The sequence below is a fragment of the Cornus florida genome, unplaced genomic scaffold (assembly GCF_030987335.1).
Source record: "Cornus florida cultivar Cherokee Brave unplaced genomic scaffold, ASM3098733v1 CherokeeBrave_3.0.0_Hap2_Chr01, whole genome shotgun sequence".
Taxonomy (NCBI): domain Eukaryota; kingdom Viridiplantae; phylum Streptophyta; class Magnoliopsida; order Cornales; family Cornaceae; genus Cornus; species Cornus florida.
Genome location: NW_026775571.1, coordinates 70,845,286 through 70,861,042, shown reverse-complemented (window position 1 = coordinate 70,861,042; position 15,757 = coordinate 70,845,286). Strand labels below are relative to the sequence as shown.

The following is a 15,757-nucleotide window of genomic DNA, read 5'->3' as shown; positions in this document are numbered from 1 at the left end:
GATATAAATATTAAGAAGAAATGATTAAAAATAATAATTGTTCCATTTTTATTTGAAATTTGGGTCGGATTTATCAAGTTTAAAGTTTCGATTTTCTTTAAGTGCAAGCAATTTATTGGGATCAAGTCCGAACGCCGAACTTTACCTTACCCATTAGAAGGGAATGCTTTGCACATTATCCTGTAGATAAGTCGGGCAAAAGCACCTAATACCCTAGCAATATATCTATGTATATATATAGTTGGATTTGAGTGAGGCAAAATCAGAGTGTAAACGGAACTATTGGGCCAAAATTGGGCCCACAACACACACCTCCTTTATAACATACACACCGCCGCCTTTACATATAACATACACACCGCCGCCTTTACATACGCACCGCCTTTTCAGGTAACATATACACACACCGGCCTATAACATATAACATATACAGCCGGCCGCCGGTGCGAAACTATTCTGATCAATCTCTCTGTCTACAAGAAATTACACACACATACGCACACAAGAAACTATTTTGTGATAAATCTCTCTGTCTACAAGAAATTACAGACATACGCATACAAGAAACTATTTTGTGATCAATCTCTGTGTCTACAAGAAATTACAGAGACATACGCATACAAGAAACTATTTTGTGATCAATCTCTGCAGAGTTTCGAAGCATAGACATAGACATGGCAGTGATTTCCAAGAAAACCTATTTGGGTAATCGCATCAAAAGAAGAAAAACATCAGCATCATCAACACCACCGAATTGGTCTGGACTCCCCACTAACTTGTGGAAGTCAATCCTGAACAGATTGTCTGTGGTCGATTTGCTTAGCGCCGGAGCAGTGTGTCGTTCTTGGTGCTCTGTTGCAGAAGCCATAAAATCATCTCTAGAGAGTCCCCTATTTGATCAACCGTTGCTCTTGCTTCCTGGTCCAGATCATGGCAAAAAAAATAGCCCTTGCTTATACAATTTTACAGAGAAAAAAGTGTACAAGCAGATGATGAATATTCCAGAACACTTGGGTAATTGCAAAGGATCATCCCATGGGTGGCTGATTTTGTTGGACCAAGAAGCATTCCCACATATCTTCAATCCATTCTTGGGGGCTAGGATTCAACTCCCTCTTTTTGAAGTTCGCAAAACAAGCCTTCATTGCTTCTTTGTCCGGGATATTAAGAAAGTTGTACTCTCATCAGACCCAATTCAGAGTAAGAACAACTACTGGGTAGGAGTAATATATGGTGTAATTGATCCCAAGCTTGCCTTTTGGAAGTATGGAGACAGTGAATGGACTGCCCTGGATGGTGCAGATCATGCCTACTGTGATATCATTTCTCACCATGATCATATTATTGCTTTGGGTGAAACAGCTTCAGTTGAAATCTGGGATTTCAATAATTCTGTCCCTGCAAAAAAGATGCAGATTGAGCCTATTTTTCCTGAGAAAAGGGTGGAATTTGAAAATTCTCTTGGAGATGATCTTTATACCATTCAAAGTTACATAGTGGAATCAAAGGGTGATCTGCTGCTTATTGTGAGGTATATTGGGAATCATGTTCGCTGGGACGGTGTAGTTGTTCATGAGGCAGACCTTCTTGATGAAGAGAACCAATGCTGTATTTGTTCTCACTTGACAAAGCTATTTCATGTTTACAAGCTGGATTTCAGTCAGAAAACATGGGAACAACTGGCATCAATAGGCGATGATCGCGTGCTGTTTTTGGGTCGGAATCAATCTGGGTCACATTCAGCAAAGGGTTTTCCATCTTGTAAAGGGAATTCTATTTACTTCACGGACAATTACTATTGTGATCATTTGGGTGAGAATGACATGTATGGGCATGACACGGGCAGGTTTGACATGGAGAATCAGAGTATAGAAGTGATTAATGAAGATGAAGATGATTGGCAGAAGATTCAACCAGCACCCATTTGGGTTGTTCCTAATCCATGCTACTAGAGACATCCAAAGATAGAATTTAGCAGAGTAGTTTCTTCCTATTTTTGTATTCTTATAGGCTACAAAATTGTGTATTAATAAATTTTTGAATTGCATATATATATTTTTTATTTTGATTTGATCAGTAAGAACGTAGTTTTTGATTTGTTGGTCCTTGTGAATCTGTTGATACTTGTATGTGAAAGTTTATACTACACTCTGATGGTCAATCAAAATGGCCCTCTTTTTGAAAGTTGTTCTGAACTAGATTAAAAGGAAAATTGTAAACCAAGGAAAGAAGCTTATTAAAATTATAACAGCCACACATACCAAAATCAAAATACTCTACCTCAAAATTCTCAGTACCCCATTCTTCCAAAAATTCCAAAATGGGATATGCTGCTGATCCAACTGTTATATACACCATCAGTGCAAGATTCTTTACCAGTCCACAAGCCTAATGTAACACCAGATGACACACAAATGTACGTAGAAAAAGATGCAAATTATAACGCAGAATTCTATATTATGCAGCAAACTCACTTGTGCTTCAGGAGTTTCTGCAGGGCCCATCATTCCCCATTGGGAATTGTGCAACTGCCGTGGTTTTGCTAGTTTCCCTGGTAAATGCAATTTATAACACAGTTAAAGCTGAAGGTTAAGAAAAAATAAACAAGCAATGGAGTTGCAACATAGATGAAACTGTGTGTGTGTGTGAGAGAGAGAGAGAGAGCCCTTATGGGGAAATCTAGACCCTTAACAGCATCATTGAACAAACAATGACAGAGAAAACTAAAATACCTTCTCGCCCGATTGGAGAATTCAATCTTCACAAGTGTGACAAAGTGGAGCCATATGTTAGGCGATTTAACACCTATAGAAATCGGAGAACATTTTAAAAATGATACTGCACATTCACCGGCTGCATTTGCCTGTCCCCGGTTCCCAATAGCAAGTGAGTATTTAAGGCCACTAGTAATTGGTTTTGCTTTAATTGCAAATTGCAGATTAACATCCTTCCCATTGTCAACACTCTGCACGATGCACAAAATTATATACATTCAAGCACCAGCAAAAGCATCAAATATAAACTATATTAAAGACTCCGTATGTAAAATAACCTTCTGAGCATAAGCTCTAACATCCCTTGTTAACTTTCTGACTAGCTGCAGTAATATAAACAACCACCAAAACTTTAGAAACCCAAAATCTTTGAAAACCCAAATGAAAATCAAGGACTTTCAAATGGTCATAGAAGCTCCAAAATATTAAAACAATCACAAACCATTCGAAAGAGGCCACCAAGCAAAGGACCAGCAAGATCGAGTCTCTTATTGCCATAGTGATCCCTATCATCCTCCGCCCTTCGTCCAATTGCACGTAGCAGAAGCTGGTGAATAATATATCTGGTAGAAAAGCAATTAATGTCTCTCTAAATCACTAAGAAGCCACAAAAAAGGAACATATTCAAATTAGACAAAACCTACCCAAAATAGTAAGCTTTCTTTGTCTCACAATACTCTCCTACACCAACATGAGGAAGCATTTCCTTTTGGAGGATCTCTTTGGCATACCTACGAAGTAAATGAACAGGAGACTCTCCTTAAACAAAAAAAGAAGCACAAAAGACAGCTTTACACTCGTGTATAGCAACAGCCAGCATTCATAACACATATTTAATCCTCTTTTCATTTGTGACACCAACAGTGGCCTCTCGTTTCCCGACGTAGTACAGTGCAACCTGCAATACGGGAAGAAAAGCATAACCATCTCAGTAAGGCCGCACTGCCACATCACCACAAGAATAGTGAGAAAAAAAAAAAAAAAAGAAAAGAGAGAGAAGAAATCAAATGGATGCTAACATTTACAATGAAACTGAATTTGCAATCTAGGAAACAAGAGCTGAAACCTAAACAAAGATATTGAAGCTGCTAAAAAACCAAATATGAATTAGAACCGAAAGGACATTACTTTTGAAAGGTAAAAACAATTTTAATGCCAGCAAGCCCGAAGATTATGTTTAGTTCATATTGGAAACATGAACTGCTATATTTATTCATATTGCTTGAAGTTTAGCTTATTCAATACAGAGCAAACCAGAAAGAAAAGCTAATCTCACACTAACTACCCGTTAAAAATAAAAAATAAAAAAACGATAACAGATAAAAAAAATTAAATGATGATATAATACAGTGGGAGAGTTACCTGTTGATTTTATATTACAAATGCTTCTTCCAAGGAGGGTCGTAGCAACTCCATGAGTGTCAGAGAAATCATAGCAAATATGCTCAAATATATCTTTGTCAGCAACAAATCCTAATGCCCGAAGCACAATAATAATAGGAATCTCAGTCCAAATGTACGGAAGGGTAGGAGCCCTGCAGTTACATAACATACCCAAAAACAACAAAAAAAATTCATAAATTCCATAAGAATTCAAAAGGCAAAAAAATAAAAAAATAAAAAAAAAAAAGTGCTCCAAAAACACCCCTAAACACCATATTTAATGCCCATACCCCTTTGGCACTAGTCCGTGAAAGCATCCACACAAAAATGCTACTGGGTGGCCTGTTCTGGGAGTCCACCATTGATCGGACTTCTGCCACATAGGCATACTTGTTTGGCTTCCTCTTCTTAAACACAGATGTGATTGGTGCTCATCTTCTCCTAAGCAATTAGAACCTTTTCACTCCCATTGTTAATGAAATACCCACCTTGATCATATGGACACTCTCCCAGATCCGTCAAATCTTTCTCTGAATTCTGATATAATGTGCAGTAGCTCGACCAGAGCATTATAGGAACCTAAAGTATATGGCAAAAAAGAAGCAGAAAGTCAATCCTGAAGGACAACAAAGAGGCATAAGAGCCTATTCCCAGATGTCAAACTTTCATCAGTTCGGAATCCAATTCACATACCTTCCCAACGAAGACTTTAGTAAAATCTTGAGTTTCAGTTACTTCTTCACCATCATGCCCTTTCTTTATCACTCTCTTAGTGACATCCACAAACAATGGAGTCGAGTATGTTAGATTCCTCAATCTCGCTGCCTTCAGAAACAAAGTCACAGTTTCTCCATCTGACATCATTGGCTTACTAAGATATATCTGACCAAAGCATAAATGGTCTGCAAGACACCCATAATCATTATGACCAAGAAGCAAAGTTAGCCCATAAAGGAAATTCTATTTCTACTTTCAATCAAGCAATCAACAAAACTAATTTACTCTATGGATAGTATAACAATAATAATTTATTTCTCTTGTAACATTTAAAATCACATTTATTTTTAAAGAACAGAATACTAACAAAGTTTGTATATCTATTTATATAAAATGGTGACCCTAAATAGTTGGAAAAAATGCATTGTTAGGCATATTTATTATATAAAATACGTAGAACTTCCATTAATTTATAATGTGGAAGATGAGGCTTAAAGTCAGAAAGACAATTATATTAAATATACTACTACTATAATTTTACCATATTTTTGCCATTACAATTGTATTTGTGGTGACCACGTATACCATAGAAAAAGGAAGGTTGAATAATTCAGGCATGTCATCTTGTTTTCAAAATTGTCTTATGTGATTCCTTTTAAAATGTATTTGTGCTACAAAAATCACTTGGGCAGTGCCTTAGCTGCACCGGCCAAGTGTATGACTTAATGTAATTTATTTGGAAATTATAGTCGAGGACAAGTTCAAACACGTGTCTAAAAGTGTCTAAAAATGTCACAAACATGGAAGCTCCATAGAATTGTCCGTGCTTCTTAGGCAAGAAGAACTCAGACCAACACAAAATTTGTTTTCATTTTTGCTTCCCATCAAACAATTACCGAATTTTATCTCCCACATACAATTGCATTAACTAACCAATAAATACAATAGATTCTGGTAAAACTTAAATTACAATTACAATCAAACAATGATGAATCTTTACATCCTTTGTCTCATAGGTTCATTAAAAGCAACCCAGGATTGCCAGTGTTACAGAACCATATAGTCATAAAACAACTAACCAATTATCTTAAGCAAAACCATAATTTCAGTTCAGCCAAATTAACAAAAAAAATATTAGGCTTTTCCAAGAACCACCCAGGAACACAGGAAAAACAAATTACAAAACCAACCACCTAAAGCTACTTCACACTAAAATCACAAAGATCTTCAATTTCCACCTTCAGTGAAACTATTAACATACGTTATCTTGACCAACCAACTAAAGCAACTAATCAATGACTATTTTATATCAGAAGTCCATCATTCAGTTAAACATAACAATTTTTTACCCAACTACTTCGGGCAGATTTTCAATTTCACTATATCTAAGGTAGTCTTGTTTGCCCTTGCCCAAACCACATTGATCGATGTAATGCACCCTGCACCTTCTATCACATTCATGGGTGTTCAATAAAGAAAATTATGGATTAATCTTTTATTGTTTTCCGTGTACCTTTAAATTGATCAATATATAACACAATCTCCTTTTCTATAATGCCTTTCTTCTTCTAGTCTATAATTTATTAGAAAATTGTTTGGCATAAGATATATTGACTCGATCAAATCTCACAATTATGGGGCTTCCACTTCTTTTATTCTGCAAGTAAATGAATACTAAAATAAAGAATCTCACTCTTATGGGTCTGCAAACATATAAATTTTGACAACTTCAAATATGTAACAAAGGTAGAAAACGTCAGCACTAAAAAAAAAAAAAAAAAAACAAAAACAAAAACCAAAAACAAAAGTATACAACCTATCACCATCAACTGCTTTGCTTCAAGGGGGCTGCATAACAATTTTATTATGCTGATTTTGGTGTTTCCTTGGGGTGTCTTAACAATACCAGAGTCATCTTGGTTTATCATTACCAGTTAATGGAGAAGAATGTCCTTTTAAGACTTAATTAACTCCAATGATCAATTCATGAAAAAGCTAAATTTGAAAACTATTTAATAATGAGCTATGCTATGTAAACGGAAAAGACACACCGAATAAACTATGCCAATCCAATTCATTGGTCAAGTGGTGTCACCAGTGAAGTCTACTTCAACATTTGAAATGGTGGTTTAGGCTTTCTTAGCTTGGAAACACAAAACAGAGATGCAATTTTAAAACATACGTGGAAACTTGTATCAAATACTCAGAACAAACTATGACTCAAACAAAATACTTAATCAGAAGGAGATATTTTGGGGATTTTAGCATACCTCAACAAAGCAGTTGATATGGAAAAAGCTACTTCAGCTGAGATCCTTAGCAATGCCCTTCTTAATCAAAAGCAGGGATAAAAATGGTTCAGAAACTCTCTTCCGGACTAACAATTGGCTGCAAGAAGGCCCTCTGTTCCTCAAATACAGCCACTTGCCAGCCCATCTTTCCTTGATTCCTCGCAACCATTTTACTCAGGTGATTCTTAGTGTTTCTTTTAAGTTGCATGTTAAAAGACCCTTGGCTATTCAAGTACTGCTTGAAGCTAGGTTACTTAATTAGCAGTGAGATCCTTCGGCAGCTTATAGCTTGATTGGCGCAGGGAAAGAAAGTAATGCATATAATCCTTTAGACCAATATGAAACTATGGGCGGTATTGCAAAATGATGCACTAGCAGCGCGACCAATACCTAGTTCTTAATATATTTTTTCAGTGCGTGCACGAATGGCCACTTAAGAACTGAAACAGGATGGTGTAGCAAGGTCCCTTTGGATTGAGAATCAATGCTTGATCTCATAACCCCAAGAGTAGGTTTATAAACTCCATGGACGCTCCCATTTACGTAGCTCTTCTTCTCTCCCTCCTTTTTGATAATGTTGTGCCTTCTCAATCCATTGATTTCCTCTACAACGGATTCAACCCAACAGACAAATATGGATTCTACCAAACAAACCTTATTCTAGTTGGATTTGCCACCATCATCCCACCAAGTGGAGCTCTTGAGCTTACTAACAAATCCTCTACTAATGTAAGAGGCCATGCATTCTATCCCCAACCAATACAAAAATGTATAGACTTGTTTAAAGATGCGAAAGTGCTTTTATTTCAGAATCTCATGAGCCATGATTTTTAGATAGTATATCCAAACATTAGCTTAAGTGCATCTCCTCCACCTCTCAAAAATGAGGTTGAGGGTTTAGGTCCAATTAAGACTAAGTGGGTGGTTTGTGTTACCTATCAAGAGAAAAAGAGAAAGAGATAGAGAAGAAGAAGAAGAAGAAGAAGAAAATTCTGAGAGAGTACAACTCACTGTAACATCCGTGGGAGTAGCATCTCCTTCCTTCCCCACGTGAGCTGCAACTTTACCCACGATGCACTCAATAAGCTGCCCAATTGTCATTCGAGATGGGATAGCATGCGGATTCACAATAATGTCAGGGTGATGCCTTCGACAGTCCATGGCATGTCTTCTTGCATGTAAGTCATGCCGACTGTTCCCTTTTGACCATGCCTACTGCTAAACTTATTGCCGTTTTGAGGTATCCGAACAGATCTCACCCTTACTTTCACAAATCTCAACCCATCGGCATTTGTTGTTAGTAACACCTACAAAAGTACCATAAAATTAAGCCAAGAACAGAAAATTAATATAAAAAGAAGCCAAGATTCAGCATTGAAAGAAGAACAAACTTGATTTAATATTCTTTCTTGATAAAATTCATTGTATGGTCTATTAGCCTAAATGGAACATACAACAGCAGCCAAATTTGACAGGAAGAGAAAATTAAAGTAAGGCACACCTAATCCACCGTCCCAATGTCATTGTGGCGTAAGCTTGTGCTATGATCACACTTTGTGTAACGTGAAGCTTGTCCCTTAGCACCATCCTGAGCAATAGGAGTGGTCTTCCCGATAATTACATCCTCACCTGAAACTCTTGTTCCCTAATATAGAATGATAGCTCAATTTTAGAATATTTGAATCAAGCAGGAAAGAACGTGGAACCAAACAAATTTGCATAAACTCACAAGAGGGGCAAGACAATCGTCGTCCAATTTATCATAGGAACCATGTCGCATGCCCAGGAAAACAGTTCCTCAGATAAATGCCAGTTTCACACAAGCTGGAGAGCACCAACAGTATACAAACTCAGCACTTACCATGGTATTAGCTCTATCGGGACGTCCAAAATCCTCTTTAACAAGTGTCCCCATCTTCTTCTCTTCATCCCTACAGAAAAGAAAATTATTAATGCAATATCTCTGATCCTTAAAGAGAAATTACAAACAAGCAAAGAAATTAACGTGCAAAAACATTATGGGAAAAGAAATATAAATTTAATTACCTATATGATCGGAAAAATAGTGACCGAAAGAATCCACGATCTACTGATGACTGGTTCACAACAACAGAATCTTCTTGGTTATATCCAGAGAAGCAGGCTATGGCAACAATGGCATTCTAAATCAGAAAGGAAGACACAGAAAAGATTGTCAGAACCATTACCAAAGTTATTGCTACAAAAGCAAGAACTTACAATGCCAGCAGGTAGCTGCCTAAAGTGCAAGTGCTCCATGGCTCGAGTAGTAACAAGAGGCTTCTGAGGATAGTAGAGAACGTAGGTCAACGTGTCCTGAAAGATTTAGAGAATAATAAGTAATCCTAACTCGTCATAGAAGACAATATGCATAAGAAAAGCTCAAATTTAGAAGAAAAATAGAGAAAAAGGGAAAGAAGGGGAGCAAGACAATTTCATACCATACTTAATTGGTAGTTGGTGACATAAATTCCCATGGCTTGCTTACCCATAGCTGACTGATATGTATGACGTGGAGACTGAATGCAAAAATAACAAATAAGTACGATAGGGAAGAAAATATGTTTTCATCAGATAAAAGTCATCAGAATGATAAACTTACTTGGTTGTGGTCGGGAGATGGTATAATTGAAACACAAACACCCAATATCAACGATGGATGTATTTCACAATGGGTATAAGGTTCAGAATAAGTGGATTAAGCCTCGCACTTACAAGATCCTGGAGCAATTAACATTAACATTTAGTAAATGTTCCATTATATCTTGAAGAGACGGTTGATTAACACAATAATTCGAGACAGGTGTTTGAGCCAAACTGAAACTGTTTCTTGGATACTCACATTAATTGTCATGAAAATCATAGTAGTCTCTTCTGCCTCTGTGTCTCTATACATCCCTTTGCTACAAGATCATGCCAACCACCCTCTTCTGGGGTTTCCTGAAATAAAGATATACCTTTGGTATCATTGAGGATATACATTTTGCCAAAACATATGTCAATAACTTTAATTGAACATACCTTTTGTTGTAACACTTGGATATCTTTCTTTTTTATAAGAAGTCTTTGTTTCTCCACGATAAATAATGTTCGACTGCAACGGCCATATTCAGTGAAATCATACGGCAGCTTATAGCTGGATTGGCGTAGGGGAGAAAGTAATGCATATAATCCTTTAAACCAATATGCAACCATGGACGGTATTGCAAAAGGATGCACTAGCAGCGCGACCAAAACCTAGTTCATAATATATTTTTTTCAAAGCGCGCAGGAATGACCACTGAAGAACTGAAACAGGATGGTGTAGCAAGGTCCCTTTGGATTGAGAATCAATGCTTGATCTCATTGCCCCAAGAATAGGGTAAGTAACACTATTACACATATTTGAACTAGGCCAAAACAGGGTCAGATAACATGTGATAAAGGTCTTGAAGTACTGGAGTTTGAGAATACTAAGTTAAGCTTAAGCAAACCAGAAGCTAGAATAAATTTTAACCCACTTGAATTTGACCAGTATGCTCAACTTGGACGTCCTTGGCTTTGTAATGGAAGCAAATTTTGTAAGTGTTATTTATTATTATTATTATTATTATTTTTCCTCTCAGACATATTGTCGAACACCTATCCCACATTCCCATCCTCCAATCCCTTCGCCATCCACTTGGTTCCATATTATCTGTAACCCATTTTCCAATCCGAGGTGGAAGTTCATTCCACCTGTTTCCTCTCCGGATTTGCATTCCTTCGTAAATTGTCCTTCCCAAATCCCAATCCTTTGTTCTGAACAAAATTTGTGTCTTTATCAGGGCTAGAATTCTTTTGCTGAATCTGAAGGACTATGCTGCTGCAAGAAGAGCTTGGATTGAATGGGACTTTCCTTCTTTTTGTTAGAGAAGTTCTTGGCATTTATGTGTTGACCATAAAACCGTAATCGCCCAGAGCAAAGCGGACAAAATCTACTGTCGTGACACATCAAGCCTCCACCTCGTCCTCCCCACAATCTTAATGGAGTCTCAGTTACAGCTTGAGGCTCTATTACCAGGTTTGAATCTGGTATTGCTGAGTGCCGTTATTTTATATACAACGGTTACTTTTATGTTTACTTTTAACTCTCTCCATTGGGCAGCCCATAAAAGAATTTCTTACACTTTGTAACTGTCTGGAGGGCTAACTACTGGTGGTTATGTTTGTGTTTGGAAAATGCTGGTATTGAGGTTCACATTTGTTACCCATTATTTGTCTCGCTCAAAAACACTAGCCCCTGGAGCTACTTACAAATTTTCTTCTGTACATATAGAGGAAGTGTGGAACATTTATAAATTAAAAAAATGTCATTCGTCAATTAGTTAAGGTGGCCTGTTCACATTAGGTTTCATGACTTTCATAAAAAATTTAATAAGATCTTAAAAGGAGACAATATTGTATTTTTCCAAAGTTCAGAACTTTATTGCTTAATTGTAAAGTAACAAGTTAGTAGTCAGTTTTTTATTTTTAGGAGGACTCTTTTCTCTCTAAAATATTAACTTTTATGGAATAACTCTACCCAATAGAAAAAGAAAATAGACTTAGCAAATTTTTTCTTTTTCTCCTTTCAATTCCGTTAAGGAAGTATTTTTATTTTTATTATTTTTTGTTTATACAATATGGGAGGACTTAGTAATTATGAATAGAGAAAGAGAAAAGAGCTAGAAAAAAAAAAAACATGTGAGTTTTCTGTCAAAAATTTTGTACTAATAGATAATTTTTTTATTTTTATTTTTTTCGTAATAGAAGGACTCCACTACTCTCACTCTTTTATATTCAAACGATTTTAGTAGAACTATTTATTTAGTTTTTTCATTATTAATACCTCCTTATTATAAGATATTTAATGTTATTTAAAACACTCAAACTTATAAAAGTCACGTATATTGCTCCTTGCACAGCAATTGAACGGAACTATATATATACATATATATTTACATACCCATTTTGTTTGAACTGAGAATGGGTTTCTACTATATATATATATATATATATATATATACACACAAATATACATAATTAGTTTTAGATATGTACACACACATAATTAGTTTTAGAATACCCATTTTGTTTGAACCCATAATGAGTTTGTAATATATATACATACAAATATACAAAATTAGTTTTAGATATGTACATACACATAATTACTTTTAGAATACCCATTTTGTATAAATCCATTCTGAGTATATACAGTCACGCACCCACATAATTAGTTTCCTATTCCAATTTGGATTTGGCCATGTATATACTAATTTGGAACTTTTATTAAACCTGTTTTAATTGTAAGCCATCTGTAATTTATTTTTTATTATAATCAATCAAATTCGTGTTTAATTGTTTTTAATTGTGTTGTGGACCTGTGGTTGATATATGTGGGTGAGGAGGCCCCGGACGACATGGGCCGGATCCGACTTGCAAACACTACATTCAGTCCGTACAGCTGGGTCGGCCCATATAAAGACACTGCCATATGGGCCGAACGCGAGTAAGCCCATCAAAGGTGACCAGGACTTATGGAGGAATAGGCCCAGATCCAGCAATCAGTAAATATCTTGTAAATATCTTGTAAATATCTTGTAAATATCTATAAATAGGATAAGGAATGGAAAGGGAGGGGATCTTTTTCGAGTTGAGGTGTAAGAATTCTAGAGAGAGAAAGAGGGGGACGAATTTCTTGCATCTTCAATTGGCGCCGTCTGTGGGAAACGCATGGAAGTTTGGTTGATCAATGAGGAATATCGAGTGGATTCAAACCAATTCGGTTGATCGAGACTCGATCTTTGGGATTTGGATCCAGATCTGAGCGATTGTGACCTACTCTGGAGGAATTACAATTCTTGAAGCTTTGGCAGGAGTGACTTCAGATCTACGCAACAACGAGTTGTTCGATTGTGGCAGGATCTGACGGATTTAGAGTTCAGACAATTCAGATCTTGTAAACAGTGAGCATAATTCGGAGAATTAGAAGCCAGATCTAAAAATTCCTACTCACAAAGCTCGGATCTACTCGCGAACTTGAGATTAATGCCTTTACTCTGTTCGGGAATAATGATAGGTGAAAGCTCCAATCCGATGGAGGCTGTCCAGCAAACAAAGCTTGAGGAATTGATGAACTTGATTGAAGCTCTCAAAAAAGAGAATGCAGAATTGAAAGCTGGAATGCAACATCGGCAAATACCTGCGGTTTCGCATCCACTTCCGGTCGGAGAAGGAGGTGTTCAATCTAATATCGCGCATCAAGGCGAACAGGACGAGAACAATCAGTCAGCTCACCACCGTGATGAAAGGATGATGGACAATTTGCCGCCAAATGTTCGTCGAGTTGAAGATCACGAAGGATCGACTCACGTTGATCCGCATCGGGAAAGGTTCGACCGAGAGGAAGTGATGGAGGTTGATCGCCGTCGAGTAGCGTCGCCTTAGCAAAGAGAGTTCATAGAGGAACGGTCGCTCGATCCGTCTTACCGGCCCTCCATGGTTACTATCACTCATCACGGTTCGGAGGGCAGAACCGTAACTCACAGAGCTACCGCTGGACTCCAGAGAGAGAATGAAGCTCTCCGATCCGCAGCTCGGATGGTGGATTCACCATTCACCGACGAGATCTTGAATGCCCCGCATCCAAGGAAGTTTGCTATGCCAGTCTTTATTCTGTTCGACGGAACGACCGATCCGATCGATCATGTGTATCATATCCAGTTGAAAATGGCCCTGAATACGGAAAACGACTCTTTAATGTGCAAATGTTTCCCTACAAGCCTAGCCGGACCGGCGCTCAGCTGGTTCAAAAACTTGCCTAGGAGCTCCATTGGTAGTTTCCGAAACCTGTGCGATCGGTTCATAAGCCAGTACTATTGGAACAAGCGCCCGCCGAAGGACATCTCGAGCCTATTCACGATGAGGCAGCACAAGGATGAACGTCTCCAGGCCTTTCTTACCAGGTTTAATCTCACTAAGAGTATGGTGATCGAATGCCACCCTTCTACAGCAGTTCAAGCCTTCAAGTTAGCCATGACACGCGGAACTCCGTTTCACACCAGTCTGGTAGTGAACACGCCGACTACTATGGATGAACTCAATGAAAGAGCCGATGGTTTTGTGCGCCTAGAAGAAGAGGAGGCAGCTAATGCTCGGACAACGTCGCTTGTGTCGACCGAGGAAAAGTCCAAGGCAAAGATCAGGCAGAAGCAGGCTCAGCCGCAACGTCAGACCTCTTGGAAGGCAGAAAAAAGGTCCAGGGAGGAAGAGCTGATTACTCCGCTAAAGGTCACTCTGGCGAGGCTGTATCAGGAGAACAAAGATAAGTTTCATCCACCACTGCCAATTAGGCAACCCATCGAACAGAGGGATCAAACTAAACATTGTGCTTTTCATTCTGATTTCGGTCATCAGACTAACGAATGCAGGAACCTGAGGAGGCAAGTGGAGATGTTGATAGCTAGAGGGGAGTTCGCGAGTTATGTTCAAGGTTCGGCGATAGAGCAGAATTGACCGGTGGAACAAATAAAGAGGAGTCATAAACAAAGCTCCCACAATTCACAACCAGTTCGTATAATCAATGCTATCCATGGTCGACCCGAGCCTAGTGAAGAGTCAGATGAGCTGCTCCGGGTGCGCCTGCGGCAGGCGCAGATGAAAAAAAGGGTCGGCAGTGTGAATACTCTACACCAGCAGAGCCCGTCGATGCAGATAAAGTTCGACTGGACAGACCTGCAGCGTGTTCAACTGCCTCATGACGACCCGTTGGTAGTCAGTTTGACAGTGGCAGATTGCTTGGTGCGCAGAGTTCTGATCGATCCTGGGAGCAGTCCGAATGTCATGCCGAGGGACACATTTGACAGGCTCGAGATTAAACCAGAGAGGCTCAAGCCCACTGGAAATCCCTTGTTAGGGTTCGATGGGAAGAGGGTGGAGCCCGTCGGGATGGTGGAAGTGGAAGTTCAAGCTGCAGAACGAGCTCTTATGGAAACTTTTGTGGTTGTGGAAATTCACCCCTCGTATAATCTCCTGATGGGAAGAGGATGGATTCACAGAGTCCAAGGTGTACCCTCAACTCTGCATCAGGTCATGAGGTGCCTCGGACCCGATGGAGATAAAGTGATAGACATCCGGGGGGATCAGGTTGCAGCCAAAGAGTGTTATTCCGTCACACTAAAGCATGCTGGGAAAGGAAAGGCGCCCGTCCGTTCGGCAAGCCCCAGATAGCAATTACAGGAACCTCCGCTCGAGCAGAATAGGGTGGAGGAGTCAGTCGACTTGACCGAGGAGCCCCTTCTGGATGTGCAGATCGATCAGTCCAGGCCAGAACGAACTACCAGAGTAGGTATAAGACTGACCAGAGAAGAGCAGCAAGAGCTAGTGGATTTCTTGTCCCACAATGCCGACGTATTTGCATGGAGTCACCTAGACATGCCTGGAATTAGTCCCTCCGTATCCTGTCATTCCCTGAATGTCAATCCTAATTTCAAACCAGTGAAACAGAAGCAGCGAAGATTTGCTCCAGAACATAATCAGATCATAGCGGAAGAAGTCGATAGGCTGCTTGAT

The 15,757-nt window shown here is 38.7% G+C and overlaps 3 protein-coding genes and 1 pseudogene across 3 annotated transcripts; 1 reads left to right on the top strand and 3 right to left on the bottom strand.

Moving 5' to 3' along the window:
* Positions 1-674: 674 nt before the first annotated feature.
* LOC132274394 (putative F-box protein At4g22180) lies at positions 675-1,952 on the top strand. Its single transcript, XM_059775671.1, has one exon. The coding sequence runs from the start codon at positions 675-677 to the stop codon at positions 1,950-1,952; it is 1,278 nt and encodes a 425-aa protein (XP_059631654.1).
* A 205-nt stretch (positions 1,953-2,157) lies between these two features.
* LOC132274385 (DNA-directed RNA polymerase II subunit RPB2-like) lies at positions 2,158-4,190 on the bottom strand. The gene is made up of 8 exons (XM_059775658.1): positions 4,155-4,190; positions 3,602-3,672; positions 3,419-3,505; positions 3,217-3,337; positions 3,053-3,097; positions 2,851-2,965; positions 2,475-2,551; positions 2,158-2,388 (listed from the first exon to the last, which is right to left on the bottom strand). The coding sequence occupies exons 1-8, from the start codon at positions 4,188-4,190 to the stop codon at positions 2,158-2,160; spliced, it is 783 nt and encodes a 260-aa protein (XP_059631641.1).
* LOC132274376 (DNA-directed RNA polymerase II subunit RPB2-like) lies at positions 3,679-7,334 on the bottom strand. The gene is given in 5 exon segments (XM_059775647.1): positions 3,679-4,309; positions 4,448-4,574; positions 4,576-4,736; positions 4,851-5,059; positions 7,241-7,334. Coding segments are annotated over 5 exon segments (621 nt in total). The 3' UTR covers positions 3,679-4,279.
* Positions 7,335-7,705: 371 nt separating this feature from the next.
* The window catches only part of LOC132274367 (DNA-directed RNA polymerase II subunit RPB2-like), a 29,330-nt pseudogene continuing 21,278 nt past the window's right edge, over positions 7,706-15,757 (bottom strand).